Below are 26,969 nucleotides of genomic sequence, written 5' to 3' on the forward strand. Positions count from 1 at the left end.
CAAAGATGTCCAGGCCATTAATTCTAATTGGAATGTATACTTTGGAAGTGGTACTCAAATCATAGCTTTCCTATAAGGTGTAAAAGAAATTTAATGTGAGTTAAGTATAAACTTGGCTCTCCTTTTTGAAAGTCGATTTGTAACAAAACAAGTTCTGAATAAGTGAATTTGGAGCAAATGTGTCGTGTGAACAGAATTATTACCTCCGTTACATAAATGGGAAATGGACTGATTGCTAAATTCTACAATAAATGGATTTTATAATTTGCCACTTTCCTGGTGTGTCATTAATGAGATGTCAGGATGAATACACAAACAACCAAATAACTTCATCAACAATTAATAATATAGGATAGTTACTTGAGACATTTTGTTGGCTTCGTCCTTTAAGTAAAAATCAAAATACTCTTGACATACCTTTCATATGTAATAAATGAAATGGTCAATTAGTATTTGAATAATGGCTTCAATGTTGAGGAACGTCAAAGAGAGTTTCACAAAGTTGTAATGAAGGAAATGAGTCATAAAAGAAGTGATTATGAGCAGTGGCCAAAGTCTTCAAAATGAAGTCTCTTTCAAGGAAGATAGTGGAGCAGAAGTGTATATAGGGTGAAAGTCATAGTTGCCATGGGTGGGGACGGATGCCTGTTGATTTCAGGCTAGTCTTTGTATCTGGCACCGGAGTGTGAAATGGGATGCTGTAGTTTATTGCTTGGGTGCTGTGGGTGCAGACACCCTAATTATTTGCAGGTTTGTTGGTGATTGGAATGTGAGGTGATTATGGAGAAATTATTTAGATGATGTTGATTTTAATTTGTCATAAAGATACGTTATGGCTGAAGTCAAAATTAAATCATTCCATTTTGGTGCAGTCAGGGAAAATTACATCAAACTCTTCATCACAAGGAGTCATCCTGGGTAAGAAACTGACGGAAAGCTTCTATAACTTTTATTCAAGAGAGCTGGAGCCGATAGTAATAATGGTGTAGCTGTAGGTAGTGTCCTGCTGCCATTTCAGGCCTTCCTAGTTTAATGTCACAAACAGAACTGCTGTAGCTTTTGGTGGATAATAAGTTTGCATTTTTTAAAGTTAGTTGCTGATCTTTATCTGATGCCCACAGAGTTTTAAGAGTTTTCAAATCACTTTTAGTTTTCTGTAGAAAAGGAGTTGGATCCACATATCATTTCTGTGACAGTTCTGAACTTTCACCTTCAATCTAATAAGATTAATATCAATGAATGCATAATAATAGTTGCTGGTAAAATAAAGTCAAATTCTGATCAATTAAGTCAAATTATGTCAAACTGGACATTAGTAACATTTAAGTCATTCTACTAGGTTTCCCACTAAAAATTGTAACCTATTTGGAATATGAGGGAGTCACTGGCTTCCCACTGAAAGTGAATTAAGAGATTTTCATCAACTGTGAATCTCTCCTTCAAAGAATTCAAAACATCACATCCTATCAGCTGACACCATTGCTTAGTTTCTTCTCAGCAACATTATTATCTTTTACTTAGTGAAAATACAACTAAAATGCAGGAACTGATGAAGGATCATTGACCTAAAATATTGACTCTGTTACTCTCACCACAGATGCTGCATGACATGCTGAGTCCTTCCAGCATTTTGTTTTCATTCATAAATCCTCATGTCCTTGCTTATCTCCACCTGATCTCCTCAATTTGCTGCAATGCCTCAAGTTCTTTATCTTAGTCTTTATGTCAACCTACTTCTCTATCCCTGTGCTGAAAAACCCCTCTCCTTGGGTCTTCTGATTCTAGTTTCCACACTACTTTCCAGTGACAGGTTTTCCTTTGTTCTATTTTCACAGCAGACATCTTAAAGCCCATCTGCCAGACTACTTCTTTCGCTGCTGTACAAGTTAATCTTGAAATTCACCTTTCAATCTCACGAGGTGCCTTTTCCTAACTCTGACCATCTGTTGGAGTGTTGTGCCTCATTCTATTCACACTGTTCTATACTTGATGTTAATTGAGGATAGGTGACTGAACCAACACGGCAATTTGGATCTTGATGAAATATCTCTGTGTCTCTCCATGTAATAAAAGCTAGCATATTCATTATTTTAACAGTATTTTTACTGACCGAAAGCTTGAACATACATAATATAAATAACTTCCAGTTTATAACATTTGTCAGAAGGCATTTTAAACCACTTGTATCCTTGTGTAAACTTTATTTCACCATTATCTCCATTATGTGATTAGTTCCACTCCTGCTTTGCCTTTGAACATTGTCCAGAATACACTTGATTTTATGATGGGAGAATATGGAAAGTGTGGAGGGGCTTGAAGAAGCTTTTTATAGGACTACATTTTGAGTGAAGCAAAGATTACTCCCTTCTTGGAGCCTGGTTATTTTGACTCACAAGGCTCACTTACATATCATCGTGAAAGGGTGAAAAGACAACTGTCTTGTTCAAGTCATGTGCCCTCAAGAGTGCCAGTTGGCCACTGAAACACAAGAGATGGGAAGGTGAGCCTTACAAAGTGTCATGGAAACCGAAGGACTTATGAATAACGAAGTTCTTCCTTTGGGACTTACTGAAGTCCTTCTCATATTCTCGGCGCTTGAAAGGACAATTGCCTATAAAGGAGTGTTCTAAGGCTCGAAGCTCCTCTAAGGTTGTGGTTATTTGATGTATCAGATGTATTGTTAACTCACAAGCGTTCAGCTGAGTTCACCTTTTTCACTGTCCAAGATCAATATAGTGTTAACAGTTCTGAAGAGTGGGGATGAAACAAATACGTTACCAATTCTGATTTGAAAGGTGAATAAAATATGCATTAATTTTCAATAGGAATCATTTAGATACAGAAGCCAGGAACAACAACCATGGATAAATTTCCTACAACTTCCTAACCCAGGAATGCTAAAATATTAGATACTTTTTTTGCAGTCCAACTGGAAAGAGGGACGAAACCACCAACATTCTGCTTTTTTATAGCAGCATTGCCACTAACCACATTATTGTAGAATTGTTTTAATTTTTGTATTTGTTTTATTGGTCAGACATTCTTTGAGGAAGATGACAGCAAGGAATATATTTATAAAGAGCCCAAACTGACTGGACTTTCAGAAATTTCTCAGAGGTTGTTGAAGCTGTATTCTGATAAATATGGTGCCGAGAATGTGAAAATGATTCAAGATTCTAACAAGGTAAAGCTGGCAAACACAATCTGGACAACTTTTGAATAAATTGGATCTTTTAAATAAATAAAATCTGTTTACTATTTTTTAAATTATAGAGTTATATATTAAATATGTAGTCACTAACAAATTCTACTTACCTTCAGCTTAAATTTACATGATATGCAAATATTTTGATGAAAATATCTCTAATTCTGAAACTATTTCTTTCTACACAAGTAGAAAAAGTAAGCAGTAATTGTTTATCTTTTCACTCAGGTCAATCCCAAAGATTTGGATTCAAAATTTGCCTATATCCAGGTTACCTTTGTTACGCCATATTTTGATGAAAAAGAACTGGCTGAAAGAAGAACAGATTTTGAGAAACATCACAACATCAAACGTTTTGTATTTGAGACACCTTTTACCCTGTCTGGAAAAAAACATGGGGGAGTAGAAGAACAGTGCAAGAGAAGGACAATCTTAACAAGTGAGTATGAGTTTCAAAGTAGTAAAACAAACTCAAGTTTATTGGATTTGGTAATCAAAATATTTCTCAAAATAAACAAATGATCTGAAATAAAAATGCTTAGAAAATCATTAGCATTTGGTTGCTCCCAACCACCTATACAGAAATATTTGCATCTGCTTCTAAAATATAGATCTACTGATGTCACATTAATAATTAGTTTATATCTAACTTCCCCTGATTTGAAAACCAAGTCCAACAACAATATCTTCTTTCCCCACACTGGGTCTGCTGAGAATTTGCAGCAACTTCTGTTTTTTTTAAATCAATGTACAATTTTCAATTTGATGACCAAATTAAATTAATAAATTATTCATTGATTATAGGATCTGTTTGTAGACCTCAACCTGTTTTGATCTGTTCACTAGTTATATTTCTGCACGTGCATCCCATTTTCCAGCTCTGGCCCTGCTCAGCTGCTTTTATGACATCTCTGATTCTGCCAAAGCTGCAATAGAAAATTACACAATTATATAGAAATTTCTGACAATGAAAAGCTGCTTCAGTGTCAGAAACTAATTACTGTAGATCCAAATAGAAAATATTTGATTAGTTGAAATGACTGGAATATATTTAGTTTGCACAGATCTCATACCATATGAAATTGTTGGTATATTGAGTAAACACAATATTTTAACATTAATGAATGAAAAGCTATAAAACAAGGGTAAATAGATTACAATGCATTCAGTTTTCAAGAGTAATATTTGTAGTAAGTGGACTAGTTTTGCATCATGCTTTTACTCAGCCTCATGTTGAAGAGTACCTCTAAATTGTCCAGGGAACTTCACTAAATGGTTGTCTGCAGTAGAATCATTAAGTAATACAGCATAGAAATGGGCACTCTGGCTCTACTTGTCCATGCCAACCAAGATGCCTAAGTTATTGACCCCTTTCCATGTACCAGTCCAAATGTCTTTTAGACATTCCTGCCTCAACCATTTCCATTCATTCTGTTTACGTGCCACCCTCTGTGTGGAAAGCTTGCCCCTGAGGTTCCCCTTACATCTTATGATTGGGTTATAATTAGCAATGATTTTTAATGTTCATTTGTAACCCTGATGCCTTACAGAAAGGACTTCACCTGCTTTTATTCTTTTCCATGATCGGGGTGTATGATGTCTAAACTAGGTTCTCTGCCAGGAAAAGTCACTAGATAATGGAAATGGAGCTGGGATTGCGCTTTCTCTTTCTAACATGAAACACTAGAATGAACTGAATTGCCCACTGTTGTTGCAATTATATTTGTTTATTTCCACGGGTCAGGAATTGAATAGAAAATGCTGGAAACTCTCAGGAAGTCAGGCAGCACCAATAGGCTTCTGGTTTCCATTGAAACTAAAAAGTTCTTTCTTACCTTACAGTAATGCTCGTATAATGATAAGACTTCTCATTTCCATATTTTGTGCAAATAAACGGAAATGAAGCTTCTTAATTTCAGAAGTGTGTTTGGTTTGTTGCTGCAGCTAGCCAGACATTTCCATATGTTAAGAAGAGGATTCAAGTTATTAATCAACACAGTACAGAACTGAACCCCATTGAGGTGGCAATTGATGAAATGTCGAGGAAGGTTTCAGAACTCAATCACTTGTGCTCGATGAGTGAAGTGGACATGATTCGCCTTCAGCTCAAATTACAAGGAAGTGTCAGCGCCAAGGTAATGTTATCACAGTCGAAGGAAATATCCTTTCTTTTTTCCAGCTGCGAGAGTACTGCATTTGCAATGAGTTCACCAAACATGTAGGTTGAGAAGTTGTATTGATTTTAAAGCAAGAGAAAGGACTACAAGTTATATATTACCAAGAAGGCATCAAAATGCAGCTGAGAATGAACATGTGTCAGTTTTGTCTGAGGTGGCTGGGGAATGATTTTAAAAATTCATGAGGTTTGCAAGCAGTGATTGACATGAGGAGACCAGTTTGTGGTTCATCTGTGTAACTGTGAGAACTAATTGCCATAATTTGGGGAGTCACATGTGAATTTCAAACCTACTTGCAGAGCTTGTTTGTTGTGTTTGGTTCAATGGTTCAAAGAATGTATACAGATGCTCTTAAAGTGACAAATTTCATCTGGAAGAGCTGTGGCTTGGGATGATCTGATGCAGGGAATATTGTGTTTTGGCAACATCCTTGGGCATCCTGCTTCTCTGCTGCTAGATCAAATGAGGTAGTGAATGCCCAGGAAGAGAGTCAAAATATCAGAACACTCACCATAAAAAAGAAAGCCTTACCAGGAAAATACTTAGAACATTACACCAGTTGTTGTCTTCTGCAAAAGTATGAGTGATGCCTACACTTCAAAGAGCATTTGAAGCGAATTTTTCCTTCCTCTTTGGCATGCCTTCTTAGATAAGATTCTGTCAGTTTCCACATCTCATATCTAAAGTCTAATGTTTAAACAGGGATGCCAAGATCTGCTTCCTGCTAGCAATCTTTCATGCTTAGGCCACATGGAACTGTACACTTGGTCCTCTCAGTCTAGAATTTTCTTTTTACTACAAGTCAATTGTATAAAACATATTTTTCACAATTAAATTTTGGGTAGATAATTTTACTTTCTGATGAAAAATACTTTCCCAATCTGTAGTTACAGCCTCTTGATTAGAAGAGAACTGCATAACATGTGAGAATAGAAAATATACTTGGGATTATAGATGATGCCCAACAGGTCCTTGAGGAATTATGGGTTTTACTTGCAAGGATATATTTATAACTAATCAAGTGACAGCCCTCACTAAACTATAGCAGTTCTTACGGCAATGCTCTTCCCATCATGAAGTTTTAAAAGGAATCCCATAATGCAGTTCAGTGAAAATCCAGTTGCTATGATGAATGACCTGGAGTGGAGCTTTAATTGCTGATCCTCTGAAGACATTGCCTCTCTTTATTTCTCAGTGTATAAACAATGTATTGCAAGGAAACATAGAAAACATACAGCACAGTACAGGCCCTTCAGCCAACAAAGTTGTGCCAAACATGTCCCTACTTTAGAACTACCAAGGCTTACCCATAGCCCACTATTCTTCTAAGCTCCATGTAGCCATCCAGGAGTCTCTTAAAAGACCCTAATGTTTTCGCCTCCACCACCGGCAACCCATTCCACACACTCACCACTCTCTGCGTAAAAAAACTTACCCTTGATATCTCCTCTGTACTTACTTCCAAGGGCCTTAAAACTATGCCTTTTCATACTAGCCATTTCAGCCCTGGGGAAAAGCCTCTGATTATCTACATGATCAATGCCTCTCATCATTTGTACATCTCTATCAGGTCACCTCTCATCCTCTGTCACTCCAAGGAGAAAAGGCCGAGTTCACTCGACCTATCCTCATAAGGCATGCTCCCCAATCCAGGCAACATCCTTGTAAATCTCCTCTGCACCCTTTCTATGGTTTCCACATCCTTCCTGTAGTGAGGTGACCAGAATTGAGCACAGTACTCCGTGGGGTTTGACCAGGGTCCTATATAGCTGCAACATTACCTCTCAGCTCTTAAACTCAATCCCACGATTGATGAAGACCCATGCACCGTATGCTTTCTTAACCACAGAGTTAACCTGTGCAGCAGATTTGAGTGTCCTATGGACTCGGACCCCAAGATCCCTCTGATCCTCCACATTGCCAAGAGTCTTACTATTAATACTATATTCTGCCATCATATTTGACCTACCAAAATGAACCACCTTACACTTATCTGGATTGAACTCCATCTGCCACTTCTCAGCCCAGTTTTGTATCCTTTCAATGTACCGTTGTAACCTCTGACAGCCCTCCACATTATCCACAACACCCCAAACCTTTGTGTCATCAGCAAATTTACTAACCCATCCCTCCACTTCCTCATCCAGATCATTTATAAAAATCACAAAGAGAAAGGTCCCAGAACAGATCCCTGAGGCACACCACAGGTCACCGACCTCCATGCAGAATATAACCCATCTACAACCACTCTTTGCCTTTTGTGGGCAAGCCAATTCTGGATCCACAAAGCAATGTCCCCTTGGATCCCATACCTCCTTACTTTCTCAATAGTCCTTGCATGGGGTACCTTATCAAATGCCTTGCTAAAATCCATATACAGTACATCTATGGCTCTACCTTCATCCATGTGCTTAGTCACATCCCCAAAAAATTCATTCAGGCTCATAAGGCACAACCTGCTTTTGACAAAGCCATGCTGACTACTCCTAATCATATTATGCCTCTCCAAATGTTCATAAATCCTGCCTCTCAGGATCTTCTCCATCAATTTACCAACCACTGAAGTAAGACTGACTGGCCAGTAATTTCCTGGGCTGTTCCTATGCCCTTTCTTGAATAAGGGAACAACATCTGCAGTTTTCCAATCCTCTGGAACCTCTCCTGTCCTCATTGTTGATGCAAAGATCATTGCCAGAGGCTCAGCAATCTCCTCTCTCACCTCTCACAGTAGCCTGGGGTACATCCCATCCATTCCCAGTGACTTATCCAATTTGAAGTTTTCCAAAACCTCCAGCACATCCCCTTACTTAATATCTACGTTCTCAAGCTTTCAGTCCACTGCAAGTCATCACTACAATTGCCAAGATCCTTTTCCGTAGTGAATACTGAAGCAAAGTATTCATTAAGTACCTCTGCTATTTCCTCTAATTCCATACACACTTCTCCATTGTCACACTTGATTGGTCCTATTCTCTCACATCTCATCCTCTTGCTCTTTGCATACTTGTAGAATGTCTTGGTGTTTTTGTTAATCCTGTCCACCAAGGCCTTCTCATAGCCCAATCTGGCTCTCCTAATTTCATAAGCTCCTTCCTGCTAGTCTTATAATCTTCTAGATGCATATCACTACCTAGTTTTTTGAACCTTTCGTAAGCTCGTCTTCTTGACTAGATTTACAACAGCCTTTATGCACCACAGATCTTGTACCCTACCATCCTTTCCATGTCTCATTGGAACATACCTACTGAGAACCCCACACAAATATCCACTGAACATTTGCCACATTTCTTCCATACATTTCCCTGAGAACATCTGTTTCCAATTTATGCTTCCAAGTTCCTGCCCGATAGCCTCATATTTCCCCTTCCTCCAATGAAACATTTCCCTAACGTGTCTGTTCCTATCCCTCTCCAATGCGATGGTAAAGGAGATAGAATTGTGATCTCTATCTCCAAAATGCTCTCCCACTGAGAGACCTGACACCTGACCTGGTTCATTTCCCAATACCAGATCAAGTACAGCCTCTCCTCTTGTAGGCTTATCTACATATTTTGTCAAGAAACCTTCTTGAACACACCTAACAAATTCTACCCCATCTAAAACCCTCACTCTAGGGAGATGCCAATCAATATTTGGGAAATAAAAATCTCCCACCAAACAACCATGTTATTATTACTCCTTTCCAGAATCTGTCTCCCTATCTGCTCCTCAATGTCCCTGTTACTATTGGGTGGTCTATAAAAAATATCCAGTGGAGTTATTGATCCCTTCCTATCCCTAACTTCACACACAGAGACTCTGTAGACAATGCCTCCATGACTTCCTCCTTTCCTGCAGCCATGACACTATCTCTGATCAAGAGTGCCACACCCCCAGCTCTATTGCTTCCCTCTCTAACCTTTCTGAAACATCTAAAACCCGGCACTTGAATTAGCCATTCCTGACCTTGAGCCATCCAATCCTCTGTAATGGCCACCACATCATATCTCCAAGTGCTGATCCACGCTCTAAGCTCATCCGTTTTATTCATGATACTCCTCGCATTAAAATAAACACATCTCAAGCCATCAGACTGAGCGCATCCCTTCTCTATCACCTGCCTATCTTCCCTTTCACACTGTCTCCAAACTTTCTCTATTTGTGAGCCAACCTCCCTTTCCTCTGTCACTTCAGTTCATTTCCCACCACCCAGCAATTCTACCTTAAACTCTCCCCAATAGTCTTAGGAAACCTTCCCGCCAGGATACTGTTCCCTCTGGGATTCAAGTGCAACCCGTCCTTTTTGCACAGGTCACACCTGCTCCAGAAGAAGTCACAATGATCCAGAAATCTGAATCCCTGCCTCCTGCTCCAATCCCTCAGCCACATATTTATCCTCCGCCCCATTCTATTCCTATACTGTCACGTGGCATAGGCAATAATCCCAAGATTACTACCTTTGAGGTCCTGCTTCTCAACTTCTTTCCTAACTCCCTGGAGTCATTTTTCAGGACCTCCTCCCTTTTCCTACCTGTGTCATTGGTACCAATATGTACCATGACCTCTGGCTGATCTCCTTCCCACTTCAAGGTATTGCAGATGCGATCAGAAACATCCCAGACCTTGGCACCTGGGAAGCAAACTACCATCTGAGTTTCTCTCCTGCATCCACAGAATCCCTTATCTGACCCCCTAACTATAGAGTCCCCTATCATTGCTGCCATCCCCTTCCTTTCCCTACCCATCTGAGCCACAGGGCCTGATTCTGTGCCAGAGGCACGACCACTGTTACTTTCCCCAGGTAGGCCGCACCCCCCCAACAGTACTCAAGCAGGAATACTTATTATTAAGTGGGACAGCCACTGGGGTACTCTCTAGTATCTGCTTCTTGCCCTTTGCTCTCCTGACTGTTACCCACTTCTCTCTCCTGTGGTCCCAGGGTGACTACCTGCCTGTATCACCTCCTCACTCTCCCTGACCAGACGAAGGTCATCGAACTGCAGTTTCAGATCCCTAACCCGGTCCAGTCCCTAAGGAGCTGCAGCTCGACACATCTGATGCAGATGTAGTCGTCCAGGAGGCTGGGAGTCTCCAGGACCTCTGACACCGAGCACAGGAAAACTGGCCTCACGCACATACTTTGTCTGTATTTTAAACAGATAACCTATCTGGCCACGACCCTTTATCACCGAAGCCCCATTGAGCCAAAGCCTTCCTACTCTGTCTCCCTCTACTCCATTGCCTGCTCCTCCGATGCCCGCTCTGTAAATCTGTCTTCATTTTAAACTCCTCCCACTGTTCTTACTGGCCAACCTCCACACGCTTGCGCAGTCGTGCCCTGTTCAAACTGCTGAAGTAATAACTGTCACCCTTTCAACTCAATAACTGTCACCTTTTCAAATCTGCTTGCTTTTGAACTCTTCCCGCTGTTTTTACTGGCCGACCTCCACGTGCTGGCACAGTCGTGCTCCGTCCAAACCGCTGAAGAAATAATATCACGTCTAATCTAAACAATGTATAGCCAACCTTCAACAACAACTGGTCTAAAAATTGACAAAAATTTCTATCCCAAGATGTTTTGAGGAACCACAGGGCAACGTAACATTTTACCACATAGTTTTCTATAAAATCTTCTGTTACATTAAATTTGCAGTGCTTGTAGTTTATTTGCGTGGCTTGCTCAGTTTTAATAAAAGTTAGAAATGTTCTTGACCACACTGCTGTGAGATTTGATTAGTTTGAGCCTTGCAGACAGGCTCATGCTAAATTTACAAAGATAATCACCAACGATGTACAGCAGTCTCTCAGTACAATATTAAAGTAGCTGTGTAGATTATCTGTGCATGCCTCTAGAGTAGATCTAAAACTCCTGGCTTTTCAAATAGGTGCAAGTGAGTACCGTTGATCAGTAATAATTTATTTATTAATAAACAATCCCCTGATATAATTTTACATTCCATTCAATCCTTTCATCACTTGGCTGTGCATGTACATTCTTGCCACTTTACAACATAAATAAAAACCTCCACAGGCAAAATTGGGCATAAAATGATTACATTAAGTATCATTACTTATAATACATGGTGCCGTACTTCTATGGCAGAATGCCAAATAGAGATTGGTTAACAAAATAAACACCCTGAGTAAATCCAAATTTACTATAGGGAAATTATCTTCTCCACAAATTGTTTAAGAGGGGGCATTATAGATTAATTTTTTTACATAAAGTAAGTGCAATGGCCACAGTTGAATCAATGATTTTAATCCAAGTAAATAGAGTTTGGCTTCTAACATATTTTTAGGTATCATTTGATATTCTGTTTTAGGTACCTATGATGATGATAACATTGTACTTAGTTTCCTCAATCACTCTTTTTATACTTTGTGATTACACACCAACTCCCATTTCAACAACAGCTTTTCATAAACTGAGTAATAAAAATAATCTAAGGTTATTTATTTCTGTTCCAAATTCATTTTTAAGTGTTCCAAATCAAGAACATGGCTAGTTTGGATCAGAATGTTGTAAGACATGAAAGGAGATATATATATATAATGATGTCATTACGTTGTAGCTTAGGAAAAAGAAAGCATTTTTATCTTCGAGTTACTTTCTTTGAATGTGAGTGCAAAGTTTAAGAGGACAAGAGTCATAGCTCTCAACTTCAACTTCAGAGTAAATCTCAAAAAAAATCTGCTGGCTCTATGGAGCATTAAAAAAATTATTGTGTTAAACATTGGGTGTTAGATATTTACAGTATAACTTAAATGCAGAAATGGGCGATCAAATATTCATTATATTTACAAAGTCCTTCAGTTCTTTCGATAATGTGAACAAGACTTGTAAACAGAAACTAGTTCAGTTGGATTAAAGGACATCATGGTACAGACGTGTATTAGAATTGCTTTACCTTAAAGATTTTAATTGCTTATCCTTGGTTAGTCAAGTAAATGGGATTTCATGAAAACAGGTAAGTTATTTCGGGAAAGACTGAACTTGAAGTTTTGTTTGTGTTAATATCTTCTACACAGTGATTCTAAATTCATACAATGTGCTTATAGTACCACACCCATTTCTTTTGATTTTCTGCGTATTTTACTAATTTGCTGTAGTTCTTATCAAGTCATATCCTTGTTTGTTCAGGTAAATGCAGGACCTATGGCTTATGCTTGGGCTTTTCTTGAGGAAACAAATGCAAAAAAATATCCAGACAACCAAGTAAAGCTCCTGAAAGAAATTTTCAGGTAAGCTTTTTGGCAAGTTCAATATTGGACTACTGAAGATTAATTTTCTTGATTATTCTCACACACTCTCCTGATTAGAAATGAAGCAAACAGATCCCCCCATGAACGGAGCATTCCAGAATCTCGCAGTAAGAAGGCAACACCTGTGGAAAGAAAAACACCTATTATTCCATTGGACTCACCCAATCAGAGATATTTCCTTTGCTATATTCATATCTCTCCCACCACCTTTACTGCCAAAAACAAACTTGCTTTTCTTTCATCCTAGTCTTGATGAAAGTCCCCAAAATGAAATATTAACTGTTATTAACCATTTCTCTTTGCACAGATACTGCCTGACTAGCTGTGTGATTCCAGACCTTTGCTGTTTTTTAAAATTTCAGTTTTACAGGTTCTGTTGTTTAGACATATATATTATTTTTTCTTCTGGTGCTGTTGACTTGAAAAGAAAGATGTCTTTATATAGTATAAGGATCTAAGCCTGCTTGGGAAATTCCATCTTTGTCTATGCAATAACTAACTAAATATTTTAACATGTTAGAAAGTAAGAATAATTACTCTGGAAGAGGAAGGAAAACAAGAAGGCTTGGCATCATATTGATAACCAGACAAAAACTGCTGATGAAGGAAATCTGGAAAATAAAGACCAGAAGTGTTGGGAAATACTCAGCAAATCAGGCAGCATCTGTAGATAGAGAAAACAAATTAATCTTTCAGATCACTAACATAGCTCCAAAGATACTATCTAACTGCTAAGTATTTCCAGTAATCTATTTTAATATCAGATTTCTAGCACATCCCAAATTTATAATGTACTGGAAATTAGCATAAGAATTGATTACTTTAGCAACTATGAAGCAATATAGAATATGCAGATTTGGGGATGTTACTTCAAAAATGAACTATGATTTTAGAGAACTGGAAAGGTATAATAATAACGAAGTTGTTGTGATGGGAGATTTTAATTTCCCAAATATCGATTGGCATCTCCCTAGAGCGAGGGGTTTAGATGGGGTGGAGTTTGTTAAGTGTGTTCAGGAAGTTTCTTGACACAATATGTAGATAAGCCTACAACAGGAGAGGCTGTACTTGGTTTGGTATTGGGAAGTGAACCCGGTCAGATGTCAGGTCTCTCAGTGGGAAAGCATCGTGGAGATAGTGATCATAATTCTATCTCCTTTACCATAGCATTGGAGAGAGATAGGAACACATAAGTTAGAAAAGTGTTTAATTGGAGTAAGGGGAATTGTGAGGCTATCAGGCAGGAAATTGGAGGCTTAAATTGGAAACAGATGTTCTCAGGGAAAAGTTCAGAAGAAATGTGGCAAATATTCAGGGGATACCTGTGTAGGGTTCTGTATAGGTACGTTCCAATCAGACGGGTAAGTTATGGTAGGGTACAGGAACTGTGGTGTACAAAGGCTGTAATAAATCTAGTCAAGAAGAAAAGAAAAGCTTGAAAAAGGTTCAGAGAGCTAGGTAATGTCAGAGATCTAGAAGATTTTAAGGCTACTAGGAAGGAGCTTAAGAAGGAAATTAGGAGAGCAAGAAGGGGCCATGAGAAGGCCTTGGTGGGCAAAATTAAGGAAAACCCAAAGGCATTCTACAAGTAAGTGAACAGCAAGAGGATAAGACGTGAAAGAATAGGACCTATTAAGTGTGATGGTGGGAAAGTGTGTATGGTAACAGAGGAAATAGCAGAGGTACTTAATGAATACTTTACTTCAGTATTCACTATGGAAAGGATCTTAGTGATTGTAGTAATGACTTGCTGCAGACTGAAAAGCTTGAGCAGGTAGATATTAAGAAACAGGATGTGTTGGAGCTTTTGGAAAGCATAAAGTTGGATAAGTCGCCGGGACCAGATGAGATGTACCCCAGGCTACTGTGGGAGGTGAGGGAGGAGGTTGCTGAACCTCTGGCGATGATCTTTGCATCATCAATGGGAACGGGAGAGGTTCTGGAGGATTGGAGGGTTGCAGATGTTGTTCCTTTATTCAAGAAAGGGAGTAGAGATAGCCCAGGAAATTATACACCAGTGAGTCTTACCTCAGTGATGGAGAAGTTGATGGAGAAGATCCTGAGAGGCAGGATTTATAAACATTTGGAGAGGTATAATATGATTAGGAGTAGTCAGCATGGCTTTGTCAAGGGCAGGTCATGCCTTACGAGCCCATGCCTTACCCCATGCAAGGTTTATTGAGAAAGTAAGGAGGCATGGGATCCAAGGGGACATTGCTTTGTGGATCCAGAACTGGCTTGCCCACAAGAAGGCAAAGAGTGGTTGTAGACGGGTCATATTCTGCATGGAGGTCCGTCACCGGTGAAGTGCCTCAGGGATCTGTTTTGGGACCCTTACTCTTCATGATTTTTATAAATGATGAGGAAGTGGAGGGATGGGTTAGTAAGTTTGCTGATGACACAAAGGTTGGGGGTGTTGTGGATAGTGTGGAGGGCTGTCAGAGGTTACAATGGGACATTGATATAATGCAAAACTGGGCTGAGAAGTGGCAGATGGAGTTCAACCCAGACAAGTGTGCAGTGGTTCATTTTGGTAGGTCAAATGTGATGGCACAATATAGTACTAATGGTAAGACTCTTGGTAGTGTGGAGGATCAGAGGGATCTTGGGGTCCGAGTCCATAGGACACTCAAAGCAGCTGCGCAGGTTAACTCTGTGGTTAAGAAGGCATACGGTGTATTGACCTTCCTCAATCGTGGAATTGAATTTAGGAATGTTGCAGCTATATAGGACTCTGGTCAGACCCCACTTGGAGTACTGTGCTCAGTTCTGGTCGCCTCACTATAGGAAGGATGTGGAAGCCATAGAAAGGGTGCAGAGGAGATTTACAAGGATGTTGCCTGGATTGGGGAGCATGCCTTATGAGAATAGGTTGAGTGACCTTGGCCTTTTCTCCTTGGAGCGATGGAGGATGAGAGGTGACCTGATAGAGGTGTATAAGATAATGAGAGGCATTGATCATGTAGATTGTCAGAGGCTTTTCCCCAGGGCTGAAATGGTTGCCACAAGAGAACACAAGTTTAAGGTGCTGGGGAGTAGGTACAGAGTAGATGTCAGGGGTAAGTTTTTTACTCAGAGAGTGGTGAGTGCATGGAAGAGGCTGCTGGCAACCGTGGTGGAGGCAGATGCAATAGGGTTTTTTAAGAGGCTTTTAGATAGGTACACGGAGCTTAGTAAAATAGAGGGCTATAGGTAAACCTAGTAATTACTGAGGTAGGGTAATGTTCAGCATAACTTTGTGGGCTGAAGGGCCTGTATTGTGCTGTACCAAGTCAGTTCTGGGGCTCTAGTCATCGTATCAGTGTGTCTCGTGTGGATCTCCAGACAGCAGAGCTGAAAAATCAATCATAAAAGAATTTGAGAGCACTTCGATTTCTCTTGACCACACAAAATCCTACTCTTTGTGTCACTTCAGTATTTGTTATTACTCAAGCCTTCTGATTCAAAGAGATTATTTCATGTTTTAACCATCTATCCTGAAAGCTTAAAAATTGGGTGTAGTATATTGAAGAGCCAATGGCTATAGTGGGCTCATGTTGACATGCTCTGTGCAAGATTTATATCCCTCAAATCAGGTTTACACACAAAACTTTTATACATCTACAGCATTGGACCTGTGACAATATAGTTGTCAGCCACGGAAATGACACCTATAATGAACAATGTTTGCTGAGTCTCTTAGATCAGCATCTGAGCAAACTTCTTTTATTGTTCGTATTGTACAATCTACATTGATATAACTTCTTTGATAAACAACCAATTTCTTTCTCTCTATAAAGTTATCAAAAAATTTTTTGTTAATAAAATTTTATAAGAGCTAATTAACTTGCTGATGGAGCTATAATCCCAATCCCTCGCAACAATTGATTATTTGTTTGCAAAGCTATTAGATCACTGAAGATGTATCAGAAGTCATTGAGAAGAAAATTAGTAATTAGCTCAGTAATTTTGTCTTTGATCTTGTCCACACAGACAATTTGCAGCTGCATGTGGGCATGCTCTGGAGGTTAACGAACGGCTAATTAAAGAAGACCAATTAGAGTACCAGGAAGAGATGAAATCTCACTATAGAGATCTGCTCAGTGAGTTGTCTACAGTCATGAATGAGCAGGTTAGTATTACGCTGTAACTCATGCCATCCTGTAAGCTGCACTGTTTATCCTGTTCCATATATGCATGGGTGTCATACCAAGAATGGTGGCTACAGAGGGAAGTTTGGGATTTTGAAAATATTGCTTAATAGTTTTGTTATTATAAACAGCCAGTTCCGAAGGTGGGAAATTGGGAGGTAAAAATAAAGTGAAGGTTGCCCCAGGTTGATGGTAAGAGTCAAAAAGCAGATACAAAAGTAGCAGGTAGTTTTTCTGCAGGATGTTAGAACGCCAAAGGCAAAGTTGGAAGCCTTAATTCCTTGGTTTCTGGGCAAAGGAAAGGTAACTGACTTCCATCAGTTAGTGTGTTTAAAATCATCACTGCATATTTTGACCTGAAAACCGAATTCTGTACCAACTTTTTTTTCGGTTAGAACTCTTAGTCTAGACTAGAGCAATGTTTTTCTAAATAATTGTCCATAGTAGGATAGAGATCCATAGTATGTGATCACTTCTCGTAAGTTTTCCTATTTGACATGTCTAGCAATCAGTTTAAAAGCAAACTGAATGGATACAAAAAATACCACCATCTCCTTTAGATTTTACGCCCATCAACCTTAAGTGAATAATCAGAATGCAGCATAAAATATACAAAGGTCTATTAATTCAAGCATTTCTGTTTTCAATTATCACATTTCTAGTTATTTATTCAACTAATGACAATTTTACCAAGGAGACAAGTATTATGTTCTGCAGTCATCAATCTCTTCCATCAATTTCAACTTTAAATAGCTATGTAAATTCATGGTATCTAGATACTATGCAACTACTCTTCTGTTCAAACTTGCAATCGGCTTTTTATTTAAAGCTTTGGTTAATTTAGCTATAGTATTCAAAATCAGAAGAAAACTACTAAACTATAATGAAAAGAGCTATTTAGTCATAACTCTGAAAAGGAAATACTTGAAAATTTTACAAAGAATACTCCTTTTGACATATTCTCCATAATGCAAATCAAAAATCTCCATATTATAGAATTAATGATAGAAAGGGAAATCAGTAAAGACCCCTTTCTCTCTCAGGTCTCCATGGCAACCCAAACTGGCTAGAATGTGCAGCAGAAACTCCAGCTCCCCGATTTGATGTGGTCAAAATTAAAGTGATGGCTTGAAGCTTTGACTGGTGGCCTGGAATGGATCAACAGATTGATCAGCTTGCCACATACTGTACAGGATGCCTACATGTCCAGAAAAAAAAGGTGTCCATAGCTGTCAGGCCCACTTCTTGCAGTCCTAGAGTCAACTCGTACAACCAGAGCCTGGGATTGTTTCACAGTCTCAAGCCTCACTTGCCAAGTAGAGTGACCACCCACTCATGAAATACATTATCCCACAAGAGGAAGAAATCCTCCACAACAATTAAATCTTTAGCCCTAAGTGGGACAATTTAAAATTTACTATGTTATGGATGTCTATGTAGTAGTTATATTTTATAGTTCACTGTGTATATATTTGAGATACATTCTATATTGAGTTGGAGTTTATAGCTAAGCAGGGAGGAAAGTTTTGCATTTAATTTTTCAGTAATATTGTAAATATATTGTTTGATTACGCATTCTTTACTTACATAATTCATTATGAATTCTGTGTATAAGTATGTGAATGGCAAATGTCATGACGCCACCACATCATATATATGAACTTCACTAAAGTGACAATGAGGTAGACACATTTTCCCAAGCTCCCGTGTTTTTCTATTGATTAATCTCTGGAGTACAAAACCTAACACTCTGCAGTGATGATAAATTTAGGAATATCTCTAACTTCAAAATTAAAAAAAAAGTTCTGTATTAAATGATCATGCATTATTTACCTTCTCTTTTGCAAAGTTAATGTTTTAGAAGAGTGTAAAAAAGTATGGCAAATAGGTGCAGACCATTTACTTCATCTGCACTTTTAGAAGTTCTCAGTGTAGTCTTGCAATTGTCCAGGCAAGGGATAGGAAGAAGAAAAATTGCCAACTCTACTAGGCACAATGTATTCAATTCCTTTGTGATTGGCAGATCTGAATTCTAGGAAAGGCAATAATTACTTCAGTTTACAGTCTGAACGGAAGAAGTGAAATGGCTGTTCATTACTTGCAGGAATCATACCTCAGAAAATGATAGTGGGGGAAACTGGTTTTGTTAGTGAAATCTAGAACTGCAGCCATAAATAAATGTTTTAAGAGGAGGGAGAGATATTTAGTTGGACACTTGTGATTCATACTTTTATTGGATAACTGGTAGTACTTCGCAAAAAGCAAGTCTGCATTTTTAAAAATATAAATGTTTGTAATTTAAACATCAAACTATTTGTAATATGATATTTGAACAGCAATAGAACACATTTACTCAATGTATGTTTATTTCTCTCTGGCAGCTGAATTCTGATTTCACTTTCTCAAGCTTCTACTCTTCTCAGTCTATTATCTCCTTCACTACTGCTCCCAATACTGGTATGTCTCTTTCCTCTTTGTGGGTCATTTCTTACTGTCTGTGATTTCTGGATTTGTACTTGAACTTCTCTTTTCATTTCTTTATTTAATGATGACTCAAAAAGAAAAGTCACATGACAGAATTGCATGGATCTTTTGACATTGCTCACTTTCAAACAGTCCAAGGTACAGTATTGAAAGTAGTGTCTCCTTGAGTTTAGTACTTAGCTAGTGTGCTGTTGACATTTAAAAGTTCAGCTGTCAGCAAAGCAGCTTGAGGGGTTTTGTGAGTAAAGATTCATCATTGTTATCATCAAATACATAATTTTAATGGTGAAGTTACTGGCCAGTGAACAAGTGCATGTTCAGTCAATTATGAGTTGATATTTGCATTGCCAGGGGTATGAAGTAGCTTTTGTCTTGATAAGTATACGATTATATCTGTATGGGTATCTAGTTATATGTGCAACCATAATATTATGTGGAATGGATGGCTTGTCACAAAATGTCAAGCTTGAAATATAAATATCGATTTTACAGTTAAGATGTTGGTTCTAGGAAGTTTATACATATTATAATTTGAGTTCCATGGTAGGCAATATGCCATTTCTTGTCTTCAAATTTCTGCAAAAATATGGTATTATCACTTGAGTTAAAAAGGTGCTTTCATTCTTATTTGTTAAACAGGTTGTATACGGGGAGGATACGACAAAACAACAAGGAATGGAACGACAGCACATGCTCAGAGTAATCAGTAGAACTACCGTCTCCAACCATTTACAAGCAGTAACAGTGACAACAAGTTCAGAGTAACACCAGTTTCTCTTTAGTAAACTCTTATGAAATTGATGTCAGATTTATAATATGGGAAAAGTTAGAAGTATCAAATTAAATGTATAATGTACAAAGATTGTTTTATTTTCCTGAAGTTACAATTGCAAACTAGTGTTACAAACTCAACTTGTAATTTGTCTTTGCATCATTCCTGCAATATATGCACTATTACATATTTTTATTGTTCTGCAACTTTTATTACACCATTGGATATGTATAATAGATGCAGTATAAATGTACAGTGCTTTCAGTAAACTATTTCATATCTAACATTTTGTTTGCTAGTACTGTTTTAAATGGAAATATTGGTATTTTATAACCTTTATTGGCTATTTTAATTGTAAATATTGACATTCATGTGTAAAATAGATCTTTCACAGTGAAATTAAATGGACAGCCTGGTGAAATGAATTTAACAGTAAAGTAACAATGTTTTTAATAAAATATGTAAAATTTTGAGTAAATATATTGGAAGTTTTTTAGAAACATGCTTTACAAATGCTTATTGTTGGAAACAATAGGAATGCTGACAAAAAATAGAACCATAAATCATAAGCCTTGATAGTGATGAGGCACTACCATCACCAGACTTCCAAGTGAATATATAAAAGAGTAACAAATAATGAGCATGGATTTACAAGCTGAAAATTGTTTATTAATTTATCAACATACAGCAGGGAATAGGCCCTTCTGGCCCTTTGAGCTGCCCCCGATTTAATCCTAGACTAATCAAAGGACAATTTACAATATCCAGTTAACCACCAATTAGTATGTCTTTGGACTGTGAGAGGAAACCCATGTGGTACAAGCTCCTACAGGCAGCAGCGGGAATTGAATCCCGGTCGCTGATACTGTAAAATGTTGTGCTAACCACCATGCTACTGTGCTGACCTTCTAAATTTAAAGGTAGAATTCAGCTGGATTGGTAAATCTCTTGGTCCAAACCCCTAAGTTTTAAAAGCAATCTGAATTCCATTCCCACATTTGGGTTTCCTTAAATATTTTTGCGTGTTTACACAGCTTGGATCTGAAATTCAGTCACACAGCTCCTAATAAAATGCTGCATGCTGTCAAAAAGAGAACACAAATTTATATATATTTCTGAGTTTCTTTGTGCCTGCTTTTTTTGTGGGCTTTCCATCTGATCTCCCAATCTTATTCAACAAAAAAGCTAACTCCAAAGGATGTGAATAGAATAGCATTGTGAAAAATCTGTCTCTCATGATATTTCAAGCTGACTAGAATTGAAAAGAGAAGTTGTTACTGGGCCAACAGACAACTTTGTTTTGCTCACCCGTAAAAGGTTCATCTTCTCTGCAGCTTGTAACTTGATGGTGCTAAATTTTGCTTTGCACACAGATATGAAATGTTTTGACTGTGCAAGTCAAGATTACCATCTAGGTCATTTCTCTACCCTCAGAATCATTTCAAACTGATGCTGCTCTCAGATTACTGCTCATCACCACACCCAAACTCCTTTACCTAAGAGAGAAGTCTTCTGCTTCTTTTCAAGCCACAAGAACAGTCAAAGCTGAAACGGGCATACCCTGCATTTTAAGCTTCCTGAAATTGCTGGAGTTAATGAGACTTGACTCATATCCTTTCAGACACCTCCCAGGCAAACTCTTGTCAAAGGTACTTACGTGTTACAAAACCAGTATGCTTCCTTAGGGTATTGTTCTTCATTTGCGTGTGCAGTTCCTTTTAATCTCTGGGGCAGCTCCCCAAACAGCTTCATCAATTGCAGCATCTATTAGCAGCTGTAGCTGAATATCTCCATAGGAGCTGGCTGCGGAGACCATCCCGGCGAGTCTAAATGCCAGCCCTAGGAAATGCCACACCAATGCCTATGCTGTCATTTCCAGTGTGGGACTCCCCCAACAATGTTCTGCACACCTTGCAGTTAGGCGTCCTGATATTCATGCAGCATTTGTGGGTAATCCAGAAGGTTGTTTTAAGGCCATTAGAGGATGCAAGATGATTTCCAGCCTCATGTATTTAAACTTTTTAATTTTTTTAAAACCTATCCCAGATCATCTAACAGGTCTAACTTAGCTATGCTTTATATTTAAAATCCATTCTGACCTAGAGACCTATCTGGCAACAGAGCATAATGAGGTGTTCTTTTATCCTTGTGCTTGGCAGCATTTACATTTATTTAAACAAGTGCTGTGGTTCTAATGTTACTGGTTATGCTTATCTTCTCACCAGTTATGACAATGATAAAATAATCCAGAATGATTTCTTTATGTCAGGTTTTCAAGTTTTTCTTCTTTGATCTTACAGTTATACTCTGTTATTCATCTGAGTCTGCCTGATAATTCATGAGATTCTCAATGAAGTATCTGTATCAACTGATTTAGTGCTGCATCAATTATCACAGAGAGCTGCGTGTGTGTAAAGTCACAGTCAGATCATAGAATCATACAGCACAAAACAAATCCATCAGCTCACTCTGTCCAAACCGACTGTGATGTTGAAACCAAGTGGAGACTTTATCTCATTTTTTTGAAGTAACCCACACTTCTGGTGTGCTGCTTGCTTCATTCTCTTTACCTGCTCAGTTTCCGGAGTTTCATCACAGCTACCGGAACCAACTTGCTCAGTCTCCTGGATGGCCTTAGCCCATGAGATCTTTAATCTCCTGTTCATTCTTTTTCTCATACCACATCTCCAGATGATAGAGGATGCAGAACATTGTTCAATGCTCACCTTAACAATCTTAACATGCTGGCCTGTGAAATTCACTCCTTGGTCAGAGTCTGGATTCCTGGCATCACTATAACCACTTCAGCCAGATCATCTTGGTTCTTTACTTCAGTGTATGTACATGGTGGTGAACTGATCAATAACTGCTGCACAATGTCATTTATCTGTTGACTTTGGCAATGGTCCAGTGAAATTGATCTGTAACTACTCATCAGACCCCCTGTGCTGTGCTTGGGAGACATACTGTACATACTGTTAAACCCTTCCTGGGGTCACCTCGGGTGTACAAAGTATACTGTTGGCAAAGTCACACAACACTTCTTCCTAAACCTCACCAATACCAGTCAAGGGAGATATTGCTTATCATGACATTTCATCCAACATGGCAACCATGTTACCTTTCTTGAAGTTTATCTATCTTTTCAGCTACATTCAAGGGAGAAGAGTCATCATCAGGGCTAGTACCCTAAAAAAAATTGAGGCAGTAAGCATTGAGATTCTATCCTAGTAAGCTCAAACTACTTCCTAATTTATTAATTCAGTCTTTACAGTTTTTAATAAAATGTGTGAATATGAATGTCATATTCTGAACTCGAGTTCCTGCATAATCCCCAAAGCTGGCTATAATTACAGATGACTATTGTGGAATTCCAGTCAGAGTCCATCCAACACTTGTTCAAATCAACATTTGTAAAGGAGGCAAAAGGGAACAGAAAGGAGATCTTAAAAGAAATTGAGCTTAAAGCAAGGAGACAAGCACATCCAGACTTGTATTTTCTCTTTATAAGAAACTGCAAATAATTGTGAACTTAAAATAAGGTCTATTTTCACAGTGAAATAAAGCTTTAACACGCTTGCCAAAGAAAATATGAAAGAGAGAGAGAGTAGATAATGTCTCACACAGTTCCTGTATTTACACAGCTTTTTAAAAAGACATTGCCACTTTCATAACTTTTAGCAGTTTTCACTCACATGTACTATTTCTCTCTCACTCTGCCATATAACCAGTTCACAGTGTGTTGTTCAGTAACTGTAATCCTCAGTACAAGTTCACCATGCATTTCCAGAACTATTTGCCTGCCTCACAATCAATCAAGTGTTCACATACCAGTGCACTGTCCTAATACAACATCTACATTATGTGTACTTGTCAATGCAAGCTGACTTGTGGCTTTCATAGATGAGAGCACTAGTTTCTCCAAGGGATAATAAATATCAGCCATTCTTAAATTAATTCCTAACTCAAAATTCAAAAAACAATTCATATCCGTTGATGAAATTAATAATCCTAGATGGATCCTAATATATCCTCTTTTATTGTTCTTTCTCTCATTTCTGAACTAGAAGTAAATCTAATTGTACAGATTGTATCTATTTGAATCACCATGACAAATGAAAAGAAGTGATCCATTAGTTATATGCAGCACAAAGTACAGAATTAAAATACTGAACAAATACAGTATATTGGTACTCGGCTCATACTGGAAGTGACCTGTAGTACTCTGGAGAGTATGGTCAGATTCATCTTTACTATGCAATTATGCCATCCCAAGAAATGTCATTTGTACAACTGTCCCCACACTGATTACCACATTAAGTCTCATCGAGACCCACTTCCAAACTATCCTCTAATTACTGATACTTGGATGTTCTTATGGTTGCAAAATTGAATAATGATTGTTCTTCATCACCACCATCTCCTCACTTCCCTTGCTGTTCTCTTCCATCACTGTCCAGACAGCCTGCAGTTCCTAGGACCCTGAAAGGACTAAAACCCATGGTTAAAGGTGTAGGAGAATAGTGATGGCAAGGGAATGTCAAAGGTGACAGTTCACATAAGTTGCAGCCTTTCACTCAGGTGAGATCAAGAGATGAGGGGGAGGTATGATTTCAGAAAGAGAAATAAATCTAAAAGTGGATCTATTCCCATCCTTTCCGATAGTGAGCATCATCGTGTCTCCTGTAATAAAAGGAAGCATGTGTGCCTATCTACCAACTGTTTATCTGGTGTTGCGAAGCCCTGTTGAGAGTGGTAATGTCATAAAATGTGTTCAGGCAATATACATTGAATATACACCGGCATGTACTGAGTACTAGCCAAGTGCAAGCTCTGCAGGCATATAAAGCATGCAAAATCTAGGTGTGAATACTGATCAATTGAGATTGCTGGGAAACAGCTGGGGGAATGATTGAGCTATTGGTGTGGTTATTGGGACAATGGTAGTCCATCAAATTTAAGATGCATTGCTCAGTGTTGACAACACAAATTCATTGTTTTTTTTGGGACACTATATCTGATCTCTGGGGCTTGATTTCTTGCATTGACTCTATAATTATACATTCCCACTATCTCTGAGGTTTTCTATGGGAAGAAACTGTTCCTGAATTGTTCAGTGAGTGTCTTCAGGCTCCTGTACCTTCTCCTTGATGGTAGCAATGACAAGAGGACGTATCCTGTGTGTTGGGGGTCCTTTATGAAGGATGCCACCTTTTGGAGGCATCACCTTTTGAAGGTGTCCTCGATACTGGGAGCGCTAGTGCTCAAGATAGAGCTGGCTGACTACAACTTTCTACAACTTTTTCTGATCCTGTGCAGTAACCGCTCCATACCAGGCGGTGGTGCAAGCAGTTAGTATGCTCTTGGCAGTAGAGCTGTAGAAATTTAGGACAGTCTTTGGCAACATATCAATTCTCTTCAAGCTCCTAATGAAATGTGGCTGCTGTCATGCCTTCTTTGTGATTGCATCATTATGTTGGACCCAGGATAGATCCTCAGAGATATTGACACCCAAGAACTGGAAACTGCTCTCCCTTTCCACAGCTGATCCCCCTCCCTGAAGTCCACAATCAATTCCTTGGTCTTACTGATGTTGAGTGCACAGTTATTGCGGTGTCACCACTCAACCCGCTGATCTACCTCACTCCTGTTTGCCTCCTCAACACCGTCTGAAAATTTGGCAATGATAGCAATGATGGCAATGAAAATCTGCCCACCTTCAGAGCCACAAAAATCCGGCACCCTGAAGGTGCACTAGTCTTCGAGGCCACATCCTTGGCAAATCAAAAAGTGGCTGGTCATGAGGCCCCAAGAACGGGTCCCATTTCCACAAAGAACTGACGGCAGCATGTAACTCCAGGTCAGGGTCCTCAAAAGAACCTCAAAAAGGAAAAGCAGAGATAAAGATAGAAATACAGCTGTTTCTAAAGATGCAAGCAAAGGAGTCACCATTGGGTTTCACTTTGTAGGAAGCAATGACTTGCAAACCCTGCCAGACCTAATGTGTATCCGATTCTGTCTCTAACCTCAATTGGAATTACTATTTCACCCTTAAAATAGCCTTTTGTAGACAGTACCTGGAGTTTTTGTATTTCTGGTCACCAGGATGAATGCCACAGATCTAGGCTTCAGCTGACTACCAACCAAACTGTTTTTGGTTTGGGTATGTCCAGTATGTTTTCAAAGGCCCACATTCATGCATACACCTGATAAATATAAAACTTTACAAAACAAATTTGATTAGCAAATAAAATGCATTCAGAGGATCAAAACTATTAGATGTTTTAAAATCAACATGTATGTTAATCCTCATTTCTTTTCATCGTACTTACAAGTAGACACCTAAAAATGTTTTGTTTTAGTCCTTTAAAAATATTTCTACAAAGGAAGATCTGAATTAGCTTCAAAGAGCATAGAATTTGAATAAAAATGCAGCTACTTTCTTATGTTGGTGAAGTCAGAGACAACCATGGCATATTCAAGCAGACTCAAAGATGAATCCCTGAATATTGTCCAGTCCTTTAAGAGTTCCTCTGTTTCCCTTGACCATAGCTTCTTGGTCCTCCCCACACTGATGTTATGGTCTTTAGTCTCTGCCTATATGCTGGGAGTAGAAATACAACCAGGTGATCAAAGTGTGGGCATGGAATGGTGTGGTAAGTGTTCAATATGCTTCCCCTTAAGTGGGAGAGAGCGAGCTAGCTTTAAATGGTTGTAGGCTCTCAGCTATGGGTATCCTGCTCAGGTCTGAAAGGCACTGAACAGCATGATGTGTACAGATGCAAGCAGCATGCATATTTGTTCCTGTTGCCTACGTCATAATTGGCTCCACTTAATATTACTTGCCATTCCTTTGTCAGTTTTCTGTATTATTGATTGTAGTCAAAATGGTGTCATTTACAGTTATTGGTATATTGAACAAAAATTTAATTCTTATATTTTAAAGCACAGACGGT

At 38.6% G+C, this 26,969-nt stretch overlaps 1 protein-coding gene across 1 annotated transcript in view; it reads left to right on the top strand.

Moving 5' to 3' along the window:
* dock10 (dedicator of cytokinesis 10) overlaps positions 1 to 20,479 on the top strand; it is a 179,944-nt gene extending 159,465 nt beyond the window's left edge. The window contains exons 50-56 of the mRNA XM_059947468.1: positions 3,038 to 3,184; positions 3,434 to 3,644; positions 5,150 to 5,340; positions 12,506 to 12,606; positions 16,600 to 16,738; positions 19,139 to 19,214; positions 19,881 to 20,479. Coding sequence (XP_059803451.1) covers positions 3,038 to 3,184; positions 3,434 to 3,644; positions 5,150 to 5,340; positions 12,506 to 12,606; positions 16,600 to 16,738; positions 19,139 to 19,214; positions 19,881 to 19,951 — 936 coding nt within the window. The 3' untranslated portion in view covers positions 19,952 to 20,479. The remainder of the gene's footprint in view (positions 1 to 3,037; positions 3,185 to 3,433; positions 3,645 to 5,149; positions 5,341 to 12,505; positions 12,607 to 16,599; positions 16,739 to 19,138; positions 19,215 to 19,880) is intronic.
* The last annotated feature ends 6,490 nt before the right edge of the window (positions 20,480 to 26,969 follow it).

Source organism: Hypanus sabinus, chromosome 2, assembly GCF_030144855.1.
Source record: "Hypanus sabinus isolate sHypSab1 chromosome 2, sHypSab1.hap1, whole genome shotgun sequence".
Classification (NCBI taxonomy): domain Eukaryota; kingdom Metazoa; phylum Chordata; class Chondrichthyes; order Myliobatiformes; family Dasyatidae; genus Hypanus; species Hypanus sabinus.